General features: G+C 25.0%; 1 protein-coding gene and 1 long non-coding RNA gene across 2 annotated transcripts; both read right to left on the reverse strand.

The window, feature by feature from the left end:
• Positions 1-2,333: 2,333 nt before the first annotated feature.
• Positions 2,334-3,809, reverse strand: LOC112603653. Its single transcript, XR_003115174.1, has 3 exons — positions 3,675-3,809; positions 3,401-3,612; positions 2,334-2,697 (listed from the first exon to the last, which is right to left on the reverse strand). It is a non-coding gene; the product is annotated as an uncharacterized LOC112603653 (long non-coding RNA).
• Positions 3,810-13,287: 9,478 nt separating this feature from the next.
• Positions 13,288-22,022, reverse strand: LOC112603553 (mediator of RNA polymerase II transcription subunit 24). Its single transcript, XM_025352174.1, has 20 exons — positions 21,718-22,022; positions 21,443-21,581; positions 17,320-17,445; positions 17,157-17,258; positions 16,853-17,087; positions 16,664-16,760; positions 16,406-16,586; positions 16,006-16,337; positions 15,810-15,936; positions 15,515-15,751; positions 15,277-15,446; positions 15,020-15,197; positions 14,858-14,958; positions 14,718-14,801; positions 14,507-14,657; positions 14,296-14,432; positions 14,105-14,240; positions 13,796-14,047; positions 13,586-13,731; positions 13,288-13,526 (listed from the first exon to the last, which is right to left on the reverse strand). The coding sequence occupies exons 2-20, from the start codon at positions 21,548-21,550 to the stop codon at positions 13,517-13,519; spliced, it is 2,910 nt and encodes a 969-aa protein (XP_025207959.1). The 5' UTR covers positions 21,551-21,581; positions 21,718-22,022; the 3' UTR covers positions 13,288-13,516.
• Positions 22,023-22,298: the final 276 nt, after the last annotated feature.

The following is a 22,298-nucleotide window of genomic DNA, read 5'->3' on the forward strand; positions in this document are numbered from 1 at the left end:
GTTTTTCATTTTCTCGGTAAGATTCAAAATTATTTTGAAATAACCGCGGGAATTCAAATTGAACAGTCATTAAATTTAAAAAAAAAAGATAAACAATATTATTTTAATATTTTTTATTATAACTTTAAATAAAAGTTTCACAAAAACAGGTAATAGAGGGAAAATTACTTACTGATAACAGTTATTATTATTAGATTACAATAAGGAACTTTAATTATTTAGTTATAAAAAACTCAATCAAAACTATTAATATTTTTTGTTTTGTATTTTAATTAAATATTTATTTGATATTAATTATCAGTGTTTTAATTTTATTTGTTTTTTATTAACTATAATCTAAACGTATCTCTTCCTATATAATTTACGTTATATAAGCTTAAATTTCTAGTTTTATAACTAAATTTGTCTTACATTGTACATAACTTTTGTTTGTTGTTGTTATTATTATTATTATTATTATTATTATTATAAGGAGATATGTATAAAAAAAATTGAAACATAATAAATAATAATATTAATTATTGTAATAAATATTGAATAAATATAGGTATTTTTTAAAAATGTAGCATCAATTGTATCTGTTTTTTTTTTTTTAATTGACTTGATTAATTAAACTATTATGCTGATTATAATTTAACTATGTACTTAATTGAAGAAAATCATCTAATAATGTATATACAAATTTGTTATGTAAAAATAAACTAAAAATCATTGCCGTAAATGTAATTTAAAAGTCTATTTATAATTTATACAACTATCATTCCATTATATTGTACCTACACTATTATAATTTCGGTTGTACAAATAATTATATCTATTGGTTACTTTTGTAAATTTAGGTATTTGTTATAAATAGTTCACCGTAAAAACTGATGTTGAATATCAATCTAATATAATTAATAAATTGCAATACTACTCTACAAAAAAAAAAAAAAATTATCACCATGTAGTTATACTTTACATAAGTTTTCTACGATAAAACAAAGAAGTATTATAATTATTTGTAAATCAACTTATCCTGAATATGACTTAAATAAGTACTTATAATAATACTATATTAATAGCCATATGGACCTATAAAATACAGTAGACGCCGCTTATAAGACTCACAGATATAAGGTTCAGTCGCTTATTAGACTCAAAATCGTCTGGAACGGTCTGGACGTATCCAAATACATTAAAAAAAAAATCGGTTATAAGACTCAAATTTCGTAAAATAAATAGTAAAAATAAATTTTTTTGGTTATAATTTAGAAATAAATTGGTATTGAAAAATTAAATAATATTCGTGTTGATTATTTCTAGTTTCTGTTGGTACCTTATAACATATAATAATTTTTATCGCAGATAAAAGTTCACATTTATCGCAATGATAATTGTTATTATAGTGTACTGATTATCTGGCGGCTGCACAGTTATCGTAATTACGGGTACATAAGTACATATACGTACACGTGCACATGTACGTATATGCAGTTATCATTGCAGTCAACGGTATAATTGTTGTACAATGAAAAATTACAAATTTTGTTCAAAAATAATTTTTCAAAATAAATAATTTTTATATGTAATATTTACCTATTATAATTTTAGTTTTTTTTTTATCAGGATTATTAAATTTATTCAATAATAAAGTATGTAATATGTAATATGTGTTAATGTATTAAAATCAAAGCAAAATATGTAATAAAATAAAATTTATAAATACGTAATTAATATTTTTTTCCACTTCGCCTATAAGATTCATTCGGTTATAAGACTTACTTTGTGCTGGTCCCAAAGTGAGTCTTATAAGCGGCGTCTACTGTATAAATAAAGTGAAAAATGTAATTAATTTCGTTTCTCAATTATAATCGTGTATAAAGTGTCGTACCCTATAGAGGTGTAGTCAATTTTCATCAAAATAAAGATGTCATTTGCATCATCTCAGGTAATGATAAATAGGAAATGTAATTTGTATGCACCAAAATTAAAATCGATGATTATCAAATAAGTACTAACAAAATAATAAATATAGAAGTTTCAATAATTGAGTATATTTTATTGAGGTATGAGAAACTATATGACACAGAATATTCCGTTTGTAGACTCTGAATGGTAATTTCACTTATCTATTAAGTATACACCGTCATAATAACAAACACTTATTATTATATAATATTATAAAAATTCAATATTTTAGGCAAAAATATAATTTAGTATGTATTTTTGTGTTACTAATGACAAATGTTATTATTATAAAATAAATGAGTTAATTAAAACTAGTATAAAAAATATTGATTAAAAAACTTTATGAAGTTTAAAAAAATAAAACAAATTTATGTTGCATTGATTACCAGATTGATTGAGTTAGACTCAATGTTTTTTTGGTTAAATTAAGATGAAATAAACTGGAAATAATAATGTTTTGTTTAAAAAAAGTTAGCTTACATATAATTCGGTTTTTATACTTACGGGTTTTTTTGTATTTGTATGCAACTAATTCAATACGAATGAAGATTTTATTATTAATTTATTTTTATACTCTGACCCAAAGCAACTTGAATTTGATTTTTTCGTTCACTTGTTTGAGAAGTCGTTCGGTTAGGTTTATGTTTACTTGATAGTCATATGTACGTATCTGTTTGAAAATCAGTGATAACTTTAATGAAGTTGACCATTTAAGGATGTGGATGATAAAATTCTGAATTAAATTCACTGTGAAAAAATTCACAGGCATTAGTTGTTACTTGTAAGTGTAGACAATAATAATGTAGCTGCCCAAATATATGGTGGAAATAAATTATTGTCAATTTAATAGTCAATCAATTAATATCCAATTAACATTTGTAATCTTATATCGGCTAGGGTTATTGATATAAAGTCATCAACAAAACATAAGCTTTCTTCATTAGGATTTAAAAATATTAGCCCGAAAACATTATTCAACAATTGGTTTTCTGGTACCTATTAGGTATATCATTTTTAAACGCGTAACATAATTCTAAATTTTGTAATTTTCTATACCAAAACTGACTGCGTTAAACGAAAACGACATTGAAACAAATTGACAGTATTCCAAACTTCTAGTAATGCGACACGAATCGATTCTTCAAAATCGCATACAATGATTTTAGGTTTTAATATCAGACCAACATTTTAACATTCATAAATCAAGATATCAAAAATATGTATGTATGTTTGTTTGGTTTTATTGGATAATAGTGAAAATACAAATAAAACGTAATGATTATTAAAATATCCGTGTAAAGTAAAAAGTTGAGTAAATAATTTTAGACAGTATTTTTATGTCTCATCTAGATATATTTTTTTACTTTTACACATAAGAAATCAATATTCGTTTGGAAAGAAAATATCATTATATTTAGATCAGAATTATTTGATAAAATAAATTGATCACCTTTATATGTTTTAACATCCATAGTCATTAGTTACCGGCATTGTGTGTACTTCATTCAGTGATAATGGATATTTTGGCTGATTTTTCTTGTGATGTTTCTCGTTGGTCGTTCCTTTGTTTTACATAATTGGTTCAATTTATAAATATATAAGCTTTTCTCATCGTGATTGACGTGTGCACTTTCATCATGGACGATCGTCATATTTTCACCACTAGAAAAATAATTTTGCAAAACATTTTATTCTTGTGCATCGCCAATGAATCATGTTCGTACTTTTCATATTTCATATGCAAAATAAAAAATATGATTATTGTTCTCTTAAATATCTTCCCCACGATTACTTTTTATTATATTAACATTCATAATGCAAAACACTTTTCATGTAAAAAATCACTACATGGAATGATATTATAACTATCACGATAAAATGGAAAGACTAAAGGTTAGGTCGGTTATTTGGTCGAAATAATAAATTGATATACATATATTAACATATATATAATATACATTTTATATTACGCGTAAATTTAATAATACTGTATTATAAATTATAGTGCTATGAACCATGATTATGATTGAAAATCGGACGTCAAACTTCAATATGATTATCGGATTAGGCAGCGTTCTCAAAAAAATCTCAAAAAATTATTATTGTCACTTGAGTCTGTCAAATCTAATTCATTAATAACTCTCAATTTTTTTTACAAAATATAGTTTATATTCAAATAGTTCAAACATTTTATAGCTTTAACTATCGATTACCATTCGTTAGTGTTCATCACTAATAGATATACATTTTTGTGCAAATTATAAACACTATTTTTAACTACTTACGGTGGTACAAATAACACATCCTTGTTTTAATGCAAATTACATGCAAATACTATTTTCGGCTACCTGCAATGGTGCAAATTACAAATATTTATTTTAGTACAAATTACAAACTTACCTTTTTAAGTTGTAATTCATTAAAATAGGCTCACATAAGATATAGGTAATTTGAATTTTTCTAAAAGGATATTTTTAGTACAATTTACAAAAATAAATAAATTCTAAAAATATTTCTTATGAAATTCTGAGTTTGTAATTTTTATGAAATTTAATATTCACGTTTAAATGACGATTTCTAATTAAATTATTTAGGTACTATTATTTTGTTGTCATTCAAAAACTAATAACTATAAATACTTAATATTTATAGTATCATTTTCTAAGCATTTTCAATTTTTTAGTTTTTTCTTATTTATATCAATCTTAATAATTCTGTACAAGGTTTCTCGTAAGTTTTTATTATAGCTATTTATAAATATTTAAAGTCCATGCTCCAAATAGGCATGATTTTTTTTTTATATTTTTTATGTTTAAATATTAATAAATGTTATACTTTTCAATTTTTATAGCTTAAGATTAAACATTTAACACAATCCCTTTTAAATAATTTCATGTTATAACTAATAATTTATAAGCATGCACACTTTTTTTTAACTGGACAAAGTTAGATATTTTAACGAAGAATAACAATTTAATCATTTAATTATTTTACTATAATTTAAAAACATTATTTGTGTGCATATTATACTGTGTATCCTCTGAATAGTGGACATTTTTGGTCATCGAAATTTCCTTCATTATTTAGAAAGAGTAGATTTTTAAAATTCTTAAAGGTAAATGTTAAAGGAAAAACGTATATACTAGGTAGCTAGGTTAAATTAAATTAAATTATAATATTATTATTTAATGTTTTAATGGTATAACAATTTTAATATTTTAACAATACGTACTTAATATTTTAATAAATATTAAAAAAATTGAAATATATATACCTACACATAAATACAATTCAATTAGACATGAAAAATTGGTTTTTGAACGAGTTTGTTGTTTTTATATTAAATAAATAAGCCCAGTTTTTTGTCGTAATTTTCTTATTTTTTTAAATTAAGATAAAATTCGTATCCGCTTTTTGGAAGTGTTCTACCATTAAAAAATATTAAAAACTTCTCCGTTCTCAAAAAAACATCAGGTACGTTAGAGTAGGTTTTACAATATTATTAACAAATTGATGGAAGATATACTTCCTATCCTGTTATTAACCATAAATTTACTTTCTTTAATCTATCTTTTTAACATCAGTACATATTTTCATCTTTAGTTTTAAAATGGTCCTTTTCGTGATATCCGTTTACTACAATAAACGAATACAAAAAAAATTAAGAATATATTTTTGTTGTTACTTTATTTCATCAATTATAAAGTATTTTGTAAAAGTTTAACGGTACATTTATGAATGATAAAATATATACATATATAGAGGCGGCTTAAATATGCAAAAAGACTAAGGCTTTGCCACAGTCCATGTTTAAGGTTGGTAGTGTGGGGGTCATTGTTAATAATATAGAAATGTTTTTAAATAGATGTAATTAGTGTAACTTATTATTTTTCTTGAAATATTTTAATATTTTATAAGAACTAATAAGACATAAAAAGATATTGTCTCAATACTGTAACTATTATTAGATTTTTGTAATTTGATAATTTTTATTATTATAAATCAACCTAAACGCCAAAATATATTAAGTTTTGCAAATAATTGAGGAAATATAAATTCAACAAATTGGCTAAAATATTTGGATCTATCTTTCTTAAATGATATTAACTTGAACTTAAAAAAAGGTAATAGACAAATTTGCCATGAAGCCAAATCTACTATGAACTGTTTTATTATATGAATACGTAGATTCTTATTAAACATAATACCTTGTTACAATATTTTTATCGTTTAATGAATGCACTAGATAATACTAGTTATATTACCAAGATTTTGCCTGATTTACAAATAAAATATATTTTATGAAAATATCTTTACAACGTAAATGGAAACCTTTAATTTAATGTTTATTTATATGATACATACCAAAAATGGCCACAACAAATTTTATTTACATTGACAGTTTTTGATATAATATTTAAAATTTAAATATGTATTTATTTTTATTTTTAATTATTATTTAATATTATATAGATATATTGCTCCACATTTTATACATTTTATTATAATTCATAACTAATTATCTTTTTTACGATAATCATATACATACAGTAATATGAATTTTTTTTAATTTTGGCTCTTCCACATTTATTAATATATTGGGCAACTCGCAAGTTTCTTTTTGCTGGCTACCCTTAATATATATAATGTAATTTAAATTCTTAATCAAAAATATAATTTTTGAGCTATTATAGTTAATACTAGTAGCAAAATAAAATAAATACAAAAACATAATAGGTTTATTGAATTTTCTAATTTACTTCGACAATGTAATTGCACTTAGATCTATTTAAGTGTTGACAAATTGATATGGTCTATGGAAGGTGGCAGCGAGGGCATAAGAGAGGAAGGTAGTGGGTGATGGTAGTGATGGTGACAAGAGAAAGAAGAGTAGTGGGTAGAGGTGGTGGCGGGGCAGGAGCAAGTTTTTGAATTGTCTATTTCAATCTCCTTAAACATGATAGCTGCCATTCCGCATTTCACGTTGGTTTTTGTGAAAACGATCCAAAAAGTGACTAACTTTTTTAAAGTAATTGCATTTCTTTAGTTATTTCTATTAAAATAGACCGCTAAAGACAATTTACAAGATAAATATATACATAATTTTATACTCATTTTAAGGTATGCACTTATTTCGACTTACATTGATTGAAATTTTTGGTGGAATAATTTGTATGCTTTTTTCCATTATCCTAAAAATTTAAACAAATATGATGAATATGTTCTAATAATATTATGTTATATAAATGCAGTTTTTATACATAAATTATATTTATGATATATTAAATGTATTATATAAATATAGTTTTTATTTAATATTAAAATGATTAATTATAAATTATTTTTCGTCATCAATTATCAAAATATAATATACTTAGGTATGACTTTCTTTCAGTGAATTGAAATTTATTAGCTTAGAATTCTGAAAACAGTTAATTTTTTATAATTTCTTCTTTATTAAGTTCTTATTACTTTTTTTTTTGCAATCAAAATGCACTATACAAATAAATTTAAGTCAAGCAATTTATATAAAACATTATTTTATATCGAAGCCTAACTATAATAATTAATATACTTCATTTGTTTTTAAGTTTTTCGACATGTGAAATAAAATCTTTGGTGCCACCTTTATCCCTAATTCCAACATTTTGTCGACTAAAATGTTTGTTGGACTAATTTATTGGCTATTATCAGAGGCGAGGCGTGAGTTTTTAGCTGGGGAGACATTGAAAAAAAATGAAATTAATACGCCAGGACTTAATAATAGGCAATTATAACAATATAAATTACTTCTTACTTGACAACCAGTAAACTTTTTATACTTTTAATAGCACATGAATTGAAATTATCGAATTGATTTTTTCTTAACTCATAGCTGCCGTTAAATTTAATAAGAAACATGGTCTTTTATTTTTTTTATTTTTTTTTTTTCGTATGAGTAATTATAATTCCGTCGTTCAAAGTGGCATTAATTAAATCATAGGCCATGAGGAAAAATTACAATATAAAAACAACAAATATTAAGAAACACGTACCTATCGGCTATCAAGATTTGCAGGGTATAAATGGCGACGTCGATAATTAAGGAAATACGAACGACGGGATAAGTCTCATAGCGTTTATAGTAAGCCCCACTCACATTAAAATCCCCGCTGTACCCACGTGTCCGTAATTGATAGACGTAACACTACAACGTCTCATTGGTATAATACCTTCCATAACATATTTTGGAATGACCTGTATGGACAGTCGTATCACACACAACTAATCTATTTTAAAACTTCTATAATACTATAACTTATACAACAAAAACCGATTCTAACAAATAATAAAACATACATTATATTTATAATATAAATGACGTTCAAATTAGTAAATATTTTATAAAACAAAATTATATGTTCCATGTTCTAATTTTTAAGCAAGGAGACAATGTCTCATTGTCTCCTATCACACTCCGCCACTGAGATTAATAGTTGTTTAACTATAAAAATAAGAAATATTCAAAACTATAATTTTATTGTTTTAGAAAAAATGTTCATTTTATTTTGCCTGAAAATTGTGTAAAAAACGCAGTTGTTATATGTTGACACATTGAAACATTTGCACATCAATAGCTTTGCACAACAATAAGTTATAATGGATTATAAACTATAAATATATAATCTTAAAATAATAGGGTATTTAGGATAAGTATATTTTAATGTAAACATATTGATGTGTTTTCTCTACTAAATTAAAATTAATTGATTTATTATCATAAAAATAAACAGTGTTGATTATATATTTTTATATGATTTAATATAAAATCAATTTGCTTGTTATGATAATACATAAATGTGTAATTATAATCTATCATCAGAATTTTTATGCCATGTGCCCGTGAGCTCATATTATGACAACAATAAGATTCTTCTTTAAATATTAAACTGTATACAAGATCATAAGATTTCGAAAATACAAATTAATTTCTATTTAACAAAATATATATGTAGGTATTTTTAAATAAAATTAGAGTAACTTTTGAATGTGAATTTTACAATTATTTATGTCTAAGTTTTGACTAAGTAACTAAAATGTAAAACTTAATTTTAGTAGGTATATTAACTATATTATGACGAGGGCTGGAGGTTTGATGCAAAGGCATCTATTTTTCTGGTGTTTTGAAACGTTGGTCCGTAAGTATAAAATATGTTTTGGTTGATACTGATTACTTATTTTGAAATTTTTTTTTTTGCATTTTTTGACAAAATTAACTTTAAATACACTTGTAGGGCATTTTCTTAGTTTTAGACCATTTTTCACAATTTGTTCATAAAATGAATAAAAACTGTTGCGATTAATAAGAGACTTTCAGCAAACTGCCGACATAAATATGAATAATAAATTATTTAGCACAAATTATCGTCGATAGCAATTTTTTAAATTATTATTTTAGAATGAATGACTAAGAAAACATAAATACAACAGAATTAAGCAAGTAACAATTAAAAATAGTAAAAATAATACAATTTAACAATAATACAATTAAAAATAATATAATTTAAATGCATTTTTATACTGCATTATTTAGTGAATTTTGCTTTATTTTAAGGACGTTTTTTTGAGATTTTTTAATGCATTAAAATTCCATCCCTAATTATAACAATTCTTATTTTCTGTTAATTTTGTATCATTATTTGATTTATTTTGGCTGAATAGATAATTATTAATTGAATAAATAAATAATTAAAAACCTACTGGTTGCTATTGTCAACTATTTAATGTTGAAATAGTAAATACCCGTGTGATAGCAGTCTAACAGTTCGCTTATAGAATCGTTTCAAGCCGCATATAGAACAATTCATTCTATTTTCTAAACTTTATCTATTGTAAATACATCCCATAAATAAACCATGCAGAATACAACAACCAATGTTGAGATGGCTACAACAACAACAACATATATTTTGAATGAACCTGTCAACAGTCAAACATCTAAAGTTTTGGAAAATCGAAAACGTTCAAGCTTTATAAATAAAACATATTCTAGTTCCTTGCCAAACATTAAATTAATTACTACTGGCTGTAATTGTGATACAGATGAGAAAGCCGCATTTTCGGTGAAACCGACCCCTAAAACATCTCCAGTAAAATATGAGCCAATTGTATTAGCAAACTACGCCGGGCCTCATGTGATGGCCCCAGTCGCAGTAGATAAGATCAAACCATCTCTTCCCTCGTCGGCGTTGGAACAGGTTGCGGATGACAACATCAAAAGCCCATCGGAACCGGATGTGGCAAAATCCAATGTCTCATCCGGTCCGCCTGCTAGAAGATGTATGCATCATAATAATCATTAAGATCACCTTTACGACCGAAGTAATTGAAACAGAGTGCACTTCGGTGGATAATTATCAAAATATAATACACCTAGGTATAACTTACTTTCAATGGATTTAAATTTAATAGTTTAGAATTTTGATTACAGTTAATTTTTATGATTTCTTCTTTATAAGTTCTTATTTTGTGTTGCTTTGCAATCAAAATGTACTAAACAAATAAGTTAATGCCAATCAATTTCTATAAAAACATTATTTTATAAACTATATTTTAAATCGAAGCCTAACTATAATAATATATTATATACTTTTTTTGTGTTTCGGCATGTATAATAAAATATTTGGTGCCACCTTATTTATCCTTAATTCCAAAATTTTGTCAACTAAAATGTTTGTTGGACTAATTGATTGATTATTATCATCCTCGGAAACCTCTTCGACTTCTTAATTAGAGACGTCATATTGTCTATAGGTAATACAAACTATTAACAGTGAACAAAAAAAAAAAACAATAACCAGTGTTTTTTCTGCAAAGTTCTAAAGCTAATTCGTGGTGGTTACTATATGAAAATAATCTTGTGTACTATGTAACTAAATTACATATTTTGAATAATAAAAAATAAAAATAATAATATAAATATACAAAAAAATTTAAATATAATTTTGGAATGATTAAATATATAATAACGTAAAAATCAATCTGAAATTGACAAAAAATGTTAATTTGTTTTTATTATTTTTTCAACTTTATTAGATAAATCTAATCGATTGAAAATTATAATGTAAATTGAAAACACTAAATCTTTATGTTACATTTGTGATAAATGATAATGTTAGTGGAAATTCGTAAAATTTCTAGTGCATTTTCAATTCCTACATAAACTAGAAAAATAACAAATAAATGTATATATTGTGTACTGTGTATTTCTCGTATATATATGTAATTTATTATTTTAAATATATGTGTATTGTAAATAAATAATATATGTTAATACATTAATGCACTAATAACTCGGCAAAACTGATTTTTTATTTGATAAAATATCAAATTTGTGTAGTGGTGGGTGGGTTGTATATTTTAGATTTGCCTCAATTAAATAAAATTGTCAAACCGTCACTGATTTGAGCTGTAACATCTAAAATCTGTCAGAAGACAGAAGTATTTGTATAGGTAATAATATTTAATCATGAAATGTAATAGATTTGTATACAAGACGCTTGTAAAAAGATATCGTTATCATTTTTTTTTTTTTTGTAATTTCTTTATAAAATACTTCTATTAACTACAGATTACAGATAATATTATTTATTACTAAATTATTCAATAAAAAATTTTAAAATATGGTAATTGTACTTAAAAAAAAAAATTAATTAATATGACGTATTTAAATTAATATGTAATTTAAGGGCACTGTTCTAAATAAAAATGTATTTTGTAATAACAATAAACAAAACATAAGTTCAGATATTTGCACTGCAGAGTAGATTTGTCAAGACTAGTCAAGTAACTTTTTCATACACGTGCAATAATTATACGTAGCGTTTTATAGAATGAGAATATCTATCATTGATTTATTATTTATTATTTATTTATTACAAAAAAAACTTTGAATTTGGAATATTATGGGATTTAACTTATTTATTAGTGTTATTACAAATTATGAGCTTTATGTACGGTATACCTAATTAACATAAATGCACGAATGATCAGGTATCTTTTTTTTAAATTTATATTGTACATGATACGAGTATCACATTTTAACAGAACTTTTATAAGATTTACATTTTGTAATTATATTGATCCCTGTTGCTATAAACTTATCTAGAAAATACAAGTGGAAGATAATGTTTTGTTTCCCACAATTAATCCAAAATAGTATATTAAATATACCTATTATTAGTATTATTATTATTATATTATGTTGTATTATCATTTCATTACAATTTTTTTTTATACAATGAATATTTATTTTTTATTATTAATAAATACAAATTAAATATTTGTGATTTTAAATAAACTCTCCTCTTGGATATAGTAAAATCATTTTAAAGTTTAGTTGTACATTAAATATAATATGATATGTATGTATTTTCTTACATCAAAAAAACCCAAAACATTAAAATTCTTGTAATATTTTTATACTAATTCATGTATGATGGCAGAAAACAATAATTTCTGATACTATTGCAATATTAAATACCTACCTATTTTATAATAGTTTGACAACTGACAAGACTAGTAATTTTTTTTTTTTATTGAATGTCAATTTCGATAACATGGGCCACAAGATATTTAGCATTCTATACATGCATATTTAAATACAAAAATGAGTTATATAATACAATAAAATAAAGAATTAAGTATTTTTAGTTATGTTTTAATAGGTATCAGGATTGTTGATAAATTCTATTCTAAAATACGACCTTTTTTTACAGCACGGGTCAAAGATCCAGAGCCAGAGCCCCTGTACATAATTTTTATAATTGTTGTTGTTTTCTTTATCCTCAGAATTTTTTGAGGTTTAATTAGAAATTGACCAGAATAAATATCAACTATTGTTGTCTTTTATTAATTTAATCACTTTTTTTCAATGTAAATTACTTGTTATTAGCTGTACGAACAATAATAAACTGTACTAAACTCATATATCAATTAAATTATAGTTTTTCTGTAAATAGAAAGATATTGAACCAAAAATAGAATACAATAGGTATCGTTGTAGTGGAAAAGAAATTAAATTAAAGAAAATAAATTGAGCCACAGCCAAAAAATAGTTCCGAAAATCCAATTTTAATTTTAAAATTTTTTTTTGAAATATACATACAGTAAAACTTATAATTTTCTAGTAGACAAACCATACTATCTTATAAAATACAATTTTGATAAATTATTATCCATTATCAAACTATTAATTCAATTTTTAACAATAATCATTAACTTGAACACATAATATGAAATATTATAAAAAATATAAAATTAATTAGGTACTTAAGGCAGTTACAATAAAAAAATATTTTATTTAATTCAGTAATTAATAGGTAGTACTTAAATTTGAAAAATACACAATCCATGCATTTACTGTAATCCGGATAAAATATAAATATATTGAGTGTAATGTATATTTAATTGTAATGTATATTAATCATTCTTCTTTTTTGTTTAAGTCGATCAATAATAGTATTAAACTAATAATTTATTCCATATGAATTTATTAAATGTTGTTTAGGTTGAACTTATCAACCATTTACAAGTACCTGAAATTAATTACAACTATAGTAATAAATATTGTATTATACTAAAAATTAAGCATTACTCTGTATTTTTTGCACAACGAGTTTTCTGCAACAGACACAAATCACTAGTGGCAGCTTTACGACCAGCTGACCAATTCAAGTCATAGAGATTCAAAATTAAATCTACAGTAAATAATTCTGGAACGCAGCGTATTAAATTTGGCAACTAGAAATAGAATGTGCAAATTACAATTAACATAAAAAATATCAAGGCATTTACAATTACTAACTAGAGTTGGTGGCAAATGTCTCAGAATAATTTGTGATGATCCTCGTCCACACATAACAAGTTGCTCAAGTAATCTTAACACAAAATGGGTTTCTCTGCACAATTGTTCATGTCTTGAAGCAACAACAGCAATACGACGAAAAAGAGCCACAAGCGCTTTTAATAGTATTCCATTTATACCAGTACCACTAGAATCACAATCTCCATTATCCAAGCGCATAATTTTATTTGGTGGCCATGAATTGTCAATGTCCTTGAAAAAAAATAAATTTAAGTAAATTCAAGTTTATAGAATATGCATTATTCTTACAATGTCCATGTTATTTGTTGTTTTATGAACTTCATTTTTAATTATACTGTTTTGCTGCAATTCAACTGATGCGTAAATGCAATATGAACACAATTTAGCCAGTGCAGTCTGTTGAGGCTCAATTAACTCTACATTTCTAAAAAAATTGAATTTGAAATGACCACATATAATTTTTTTATTACATAACTTACATATCTGGGTTAAATAGATACTGAGGCATTAGTTCTAGTAATGCAAGAGTACAAAACTCAATATCAAAATGAAATATGGCGAACAATAAATCAACAGCTTTTTCTAATTCATCGCGATACTGTAACTTCATCATTTCCTGCAGAAAATGTTTTGATCAATTGTATAAAATTATATAAATATAAAATTTCTACAACAAATAATAATACTAACCTTGATTAAATTGTTGACAAACCAATCTGATCCAGCTGTGAATAATGTTGTTTTTAATTTTTGAGCAGCTTTCACGTTTAACCAACCTTCTTCTAGAATACTTTCCCAAATGGGTATAAGTTGTTCAAGGATTGAGTCTTTTGATATAATACTATAAAAATCATTTTGGAAATTAAATAATATTAGCATGGAGAGAAAAATTGAATATTACCTGTGTGAAGGTTTGGACGGCATTGTTGGAGGATTCAAATCTTGCTGCATTTTACGTATAATTTGACACATCAATACTTGACGGCTGAAAATTACAGATTTCTGTATAACATTGGATATTTTAATATTTATAATTTTTACCATTTAGAGTAGTTGTCTTGACTTTCTTCAGTTTCTGGAAGAACATTTAATAACTGTTGTACCATATTTAATGGCTTAAGCAAAGCGTCTTGATGCAATACCTAGACCATTTAGTTCTACTATATAAATAAATGTATTTATATTATAATGTAAAATGCATACCTGCATGTAAGAACAGAGCCATGCCGCTGCACAAATAGGCAAACAAAACATTGATGAGCGCATTGAATCTAAAATACGTTTAACATCATTACTGCTCAACGTGGAATTTTCCCAAGCAACTAAAACATCATGTGTGGCTCCAATTATAGATATGCAAATTTGGTCCCAACTTGTATCACTAAGGAATATTTTCCAATTGAATATAATAAAATTCAATAATAATATTTTTTTTTATAAATTTATAATTTAATACAAACCAATTTATTAAATCTTCTCCATTATCAATTGCAGTTAGTAGAGCTTCTACTTTACTTGGATCACATTCACCCATCATAGTTTCATGTGATTTGGGATTTCCAAGTTCAACCATACACTGCCGACACCATTTTTCAAAAAATGTATCATTACCACCATCAAGGAAAATTGACTATTAAAAAAAAAAAAAATAAAGTTTATTCTTAATTTTTTTTAATCACATAAATCTATAAGATTTACTTGATATCCATATTTTTGAGTTATAAAACAAAGCATCAAAAATGTCATGTCGAACAATACTGCATTAGTGCGTACAGATTTAGCCCCATCTTGTAGATTAATTTGCTTACTGAATTCATTAAATTTTATCACTTTAGAGACAAACATGCGCAATTTTCCCTCAACTGATGCGGCTGCTAAGATTAACTCTAAACTGTTTCCAGCAAGTACTTGACTGAGCACACTAACTAAAGCCTCCTAAAAATATACATACATCATTAGTACTATAAAGAAATATTAATAATTAATATCTTACTTGAATTTTAGAGTAATCAGAATCTAAGGTCCTAAGCATTCTTTGTAAAGTAGGTTCAGTTCTCATAATTATGGTCAAAACGTTTGACGGAGGATTCGGACTGCTAAGTGTTGAAACTACACTGGCTCTAAGTAATAAACACAATTAAGTTTTTAACTTTAAAACTGTTAAAATTATAAAAATAAAAAATTGGTACCTCCTAGCAATTATTGAACTACATTGATTTTCAGTTACAAAATCTAGTTTCACTAATTCATTGAGTAGAAGTTCTATACAGCTGCAGGCTGTATGCGAGTCGATGAAATCTAGCAATGGAAACATTTCCAATAGCATCTCAAAACCTTGAATCACTTCTTCAGATGCTTTGAAACTTTTGGAGTCCTCACAGAGATGTTTAATGATGTGTGGCAGTTTTATAAACGTAAACGCGCCCCACTGAGGTCCATGGTCTTCTTTACTCAGAGAATCTCGCAAACACATAAGACAAGCACGAATAAGTTCACAGTACAATCGCGGATTACTGTAACCCTTTAAAATGAAAAAAAAAAAATTATTATTAAAAAGAGGTTATTTATATTACTACTAGTAGTACTAACTTTAATTTGACGAATCATTTTTAATTTGTCCACTAATACTTGAGTCTCTGTTGTAGGGTTCAACATCACTCTAATTGCTAACAATGGTTGTAATACATAAGTAATTGGTTCATTATAAGTTGTTACTGATTCCATTGCTGTAAGTTTTGTCGAATTTTTAAATTCAATATTGCATAATTGTCTAAAAGAGAAATAAAAACATTTAAAAAGACTTGATCATTTTTTTTCTGTTTTTGTGTATATAATAAAATATAATACATTAAAACATTGTGCACATGAGGAATATTTGTGTCCATTGAATTTTGTACATCTTGACTAATTTCTTGACACTTATTCACAATAACTAAGTACAGTTCTAGATCAACAAAACATTATGAATTATTCATTTTGAAGCATGATGTATGTTGTATACAATTACCAATTATTTATAATTATTATATGACTTACCAGCATCATCATGCTTTGCCAAATAAAGCATAGCAAAAACAAAATCATTATTTAAAAGATATTCTAAAATATGAATAGATTTGTTTGCAATGCGATCTTCAAGACGATTAGTGGTACCATCTTTAGGTTTAGGTGCATGTCCACTACGGACACATGTTAACAGCCAATCAACTAATGATAATAGTGCTACAGCTAGTACACTTTCTTCTGGTTTACCTCGACATGTTATGCCATGCTAAAAAAAAAAAAAAAAAAATTAAAACTTTTAATTTCATATAAAGTATATTATTATAAAGATACATACAAGTGTAGATTCAAGGAAATCAAGTAAAATGATAACACATGACCTTTTTTGAAACTTATCATATTTACTAATGCGCTGAAGAATAGCTGCATAAGACACAAGCTAAAAAAACAAAAAAAAAAAATTAGAACCATTGTTTACATAATATTTATCATACACCTACTTGGCAGTTTAGTGAATGTCTTAAATAAGAAAGTACAAGTTCATTGGGATAAGAACCAACTAGTGCTTGTGATAATATTATGTCGGCCAAATTATACACATCACCACTAACTCCTCTAGGCAAAACCTAAATAACACATAATTGTTTGATTAAATCATTAGATACATCAATGATAATTTAATTTCATAATTTTTTTTATAAAAATACAACTAAAAAAATCTACAGGTACAAGAAAAATCATATAATTTAATTGGTGGTATAGATATTCATTTTTTTTACCAAAATTTAGTATTTGGTAAATATATTTACATTTTATAAATGTACTAGGATTAGTAGGATTAATAACATATAACTTTTAGCTAAAAAGTTTTGATTTAAAATACACAGTACTTAGTAAGAGACAAATATAAATAAAATATATTTATATGCTTCTGTACCAATTATAGTTGAAATACTTGAAGTTGATCCCAGAAAATGAAAATGCTTAAAATTAGAAGTTTGAATACACATTTAACCAGTTGACTTTTCTGATCATTCGTTCAATAAATATAACATTAATGTTTTTCGTCTAAAATTTAAATAAAATTGATTTTCTTTTTGTTAATTGAGCAATATTTAATACCAATATTTGATCAAGAATATAAAACTAGGTTTAAAACAAATTTGAATAAATGCTTACCAATTTGTAATTTTTGATCAAAAAAGTACATTTTATATTGGCTTACATTTATGTGTTTCATTTAACATTAATATAAATAATTTTAAGAATCTTACTACTATTAAAAATACATAAAAAAAATTTGATTTAAATTATATTTAATTTTAGTTATTATCTATCTCATATCTTCCATTTATTGTCTATTTACTTTATGTATTTTCTTTATCGATCTCTTTTTTTTAAATGTTGTACCCCATTTCATGCTTTACTATATTATTTCATTTAGTCTAATTAAATTTCTTTATACTATTATATAATGTAATTTTAATTTTTTTAATTATTATTTGTTATATCTTACATTTATTTCTTTTAAGAACTTACTCTCCCAGAACAAGCTTGCTTTTTGGAAGTGCTGCAATATTTTAAAATTTTCTTAAAATTTATAAATTTATAATTCATTTATAAAAGAATATGTTATAATATTTTGTTTAAATATGTAAAGATATGTTACTGTTGCAATAAAATAATTATTACTCAATTGGTATTTATACTTCCATAACTGTGTCAAATGGGATAACTTAAATTAAAACATTTCTTTATTTCATAAATGTTTAATTATTTTAAATATATAGTATAAATTAAACAATTTATAAAAAATCATATCTTAGATGTTATTTATTTGGAAATAAAATACTTTATAGCAATTTAACTTTTCACAAACATGTTACCTATGTAAATAATTTTTTTTATCAAAAATTTGAATACCTATATTAATATTATAAATGTAGTTAATATAAAATATTGTACTATGTTGGATAAACAAAACAATATATTCAGATTTAAGATATGCACAAATTTATTGTTATTAGTTATAATCATTAGCTTAAATCTATTCTATTATATTCTATTAATCTAAATTACTAAAATATAACCAAAACTTGTATGTATTTAATTAAACAGATAAAAAAATTACAAAAAATTACAAATTTTTATCAAACTTAATTTTTTCAAAACGTTCATAGACAATGGGTAAAGTATTAGCAAAACTTCCAGGATCAGTTAATGATCCAGATTTTCCAACTGGTATTTCTGTTGTGTATAATTCTCTACGGCAAACTTCTCTTAATACATAATCCCATTCTGTTTCTTTATACAAACGTGTATCATGTAAACGCATCATGACACCATCTACACGTAAAAAATATCGCAATAATGCAAAAAAACCACTAGGCATGCAGCGTATTTTCACAGAACATACAGCAACGCCATTATCATGTAATTCATCTTCAAATAAAGTCAAATCTGAGTAGAAAAGTATCTCTTCTTGAACTTTGAGTTTTTCCATGTTTATACGTTCTTCAGTGGCTTCAACAGCTGAATATCCAAATAATGTCCCTTCATAGTATGTTGAATATGTCCAATCAAACATATTGACATCTTTATCTACAAGACCACTATCCATTCTAGATTCTTTCCATTCTTTTGAACAAGCAATTTTTACAGGCGCTTTACAAGGATCAACATCCCTTAGTGAATCCAAGGCACAAAATCGTATTCCAGATTTTCCATCATATTTAATTTCTAAAATATTATTTGGAAATACCATTTCAGGCAAATGATGAAGTTTTAATTCAACAGAAAAACGACAAAAGTCACAACACGATAGTGATGGTACTTGACTGCGTGAAGAACATCCTGATCCTAGAATATGGCTTTTGGAAGATATAATTGTCCATTTGTTGGTTTCAAATTGTTCACATTTGGCAGTCATTTTGAGTGGATGTTATAACACCTGATTAACAAAACGGTTTATACACTGTCACTTCACTTTATTTAATATAATAACAAATAAAAATAAATAAATATTCAAATAACTAAAAATTAAATGATATGTTTGTCCACATGAATAGATTTGTAGACAATTCCAAAATTTTCTTGTTGAAATTTCTTGATAATCTTTAAAAATTCACCCTAATAAGAAACCATTAAAAAATGTTTATTAGGGAGATTTATGAGAAAAATAAAAGATTTTTTTTTTAGTTTGAAAAATTTAAATAGGTATCTTAGTAAAACTAAGATAGTGCAAACTATTTATTTTTATGTGATAGGCACACTAATAATAATGGTATATATTTTGTCAACTGATTGCTAACACAATATAAATAATGAAATTAATTTTACTATACATGTTACAAACTAAAATTGAACCATACTTGGACCACACGGTCATTAACACATTGACTGTCACATGCCCGCTGGCAACTCAAGTCATATTAACGCGTATCAGGCCATACCATTTTTACATTTATAAAAATAGCTTCAGTTGTTCAATTTTAATAAAATTGATATTTTTAAAACCAGTTGAAGAATTTTATTGTTGTTCTTTTTAAAAAATTTTCAAATTCATCTTACATGGTTTAATCTAAATACTATTATCTTCAAGCCTTGAAGAATTATATGCATTTAATGTTAATGTTAACTTGGGAGGTAGATGACCCAAGTGGCGTTATATTTATTAATAATATGATTTAGGTCGCCAGCGATCCAAATAACTTCACAATAAAAAACATCACTTGGGTCACCGGCAGGTATGTAGCAGTAAACGTGTTAATTACTTACACAATAACTCTTAAATACTACCTATATATAACAATGATTTTAAGTCTGAAATATATAAAAAGTAGGTTTTCTCAACAAATATAGAAGGGATCAACTTCAAATTTTTTTAAAATACATAATATTGTTATATCTATGGTACTCTTTTTTTTTAACTTTTAGGAATACAATATAAAAATTAATAGTCTTAAACACAGTGTCTTCAAAAAATTGTTGATATGATAAAAAATAAAACGAATAAATAATAATAATTAATGAAAGCTATTAGATAAGAGTACGGTTTGGTGAGATTTACCAATGTTTGATGGTTCATTTTGGCATGTTTCAACAACTTAAATTTATGTTAAAAAATCTTATTCAATAAAATATGTTAAAATTTTATTGATAACCAAACCAAATAAATAAATAATTTATTATCATTATTATTATATTTAATAAGATTATTAGTAAGAAAAAAAAAGTTGGTTTTTTAATTGCATGTTTCATTGTTTCAATCTATTTTATTCATATACCATGGTAAAGAATATTAAGTAATAATTAAAAATATGAATCTAGTAGTAAAAAAAATGGTTTTATTAATGTTTAATGGTAATCCTAATTTATTTAAACTGCGTATTAAAATTAAAGTACTTAAATTAGTCTAAATTAAAACAAACAAGTCATCCATATTGTTTTGACTTTGAAAACTAAATAAACAATACTACAGTTTATATCAATTGGCTGTTAATCTAATACTAACATTAATAAACAAAACATAATTTTTATGATACTTTCGACTTTTTTTTTTTTTGTAACAAGGCTACATTAGTGAACTATTTACTAAAAAAAAAAAAAAAAATATATATTTACCGATTTTATAGATATGCCCCACTGAATTTCAGTCCAACGTTCACCCCACGCTTTCAGCACTAATGATTTCAAGCTACTGGTTTTACTCGTGACTTTGCTTGGCTCCATTTACGACAAGTGTTCAAAAACCATTTCGATTCTGGGAGAAAAAAAGTTATAGTGAAAATAAATGCAACAATCAATTTAATGTTTAATGTATCATTGCAAGTTGCAACGTTGTGTACACAAAACAATTAAAAACTACGATATTATATAGTGAAAGTGTAATTTTTTACCAAGAACTATCAATTTTAACAGTAGTCTAAAGTGAGGGGTACTGAACGAAACACTATGGAAAATCTACTTTCCGGCAATTTCCCTTTTTCAGGTTAGTAGTCGTATCTTTGATAAACGGATTCCAAATATTGGGTGATTTGCTTCACATAAAACGAAATTAGTTTAATCAGCTTATAATTACAGTGTACTTAGTAAGTATTTAATACTTATTATAATATACTACTTTAATTTATTAATATAAAAAATTGATGTATAAAAGGTACACGAATAACGCTAAGACGGATATTCTCAACTCTCAAGCCGACTGCCGAAACGTAAACAACCGACAACGGGGATTGATAACATTAATCATATACCGAGGTAGCGAATATAAATGATGGTTACAGCGGTTACACTGTCATTCATAATATTAACCCGTGATGGCGCCAATTACGTTTTTTCCAGAACATAGATAAGAGAAGCATACACAAAGTGTTTTGGCGAATCTCCTTTTTACACAGATAAGAAAAGTAATATTATGTACTAAACTGCTAAAGTGTAAAGTCTTTCATTTTAAAATAATATCACTTGAATATATTAT

Source organism: Melanaphis sacchari, unplaced genomic scaffold (genome assembly GCF_002803265.2).
Source record: "Melanaphis sacchari strain LSU unplaced genomic scaffold, SCAv2.0 Contig10_pilon_pilon, whole genome shotgun sequence".
NCBI lineage: Eukaryota > Metazoa > Arthropoda > Insecta > Hemiptera > Aphididae > Melanaphis > Melanaphis sacchari.

Excerpts from the sequence above, each read along its gene's own strand:
- LOC112603553 (XM_025352174.1), bottom strand. The coding sequence starts at position 21,550 with ATGGAGCCAAGCAAAGTCACGAGTAAAACCAGTAGCTTGAAATCATTA. Across the intron at positions 17,259-17,319 it reads GACATTCACTAAACTGCCAA|CTTGTGTCTTATGCAGCTAT; the intron begins GTAGGTGTATGA and ends TTGTTTTTTTAG. Across the intron at positions 16,338-16,405 it reads AAATGATTCGTCAAATTAAA|GGTTACAGTAATCCGCGATT; the intron begins GTTAGTACTACT and ends TTCATTTTAAAG.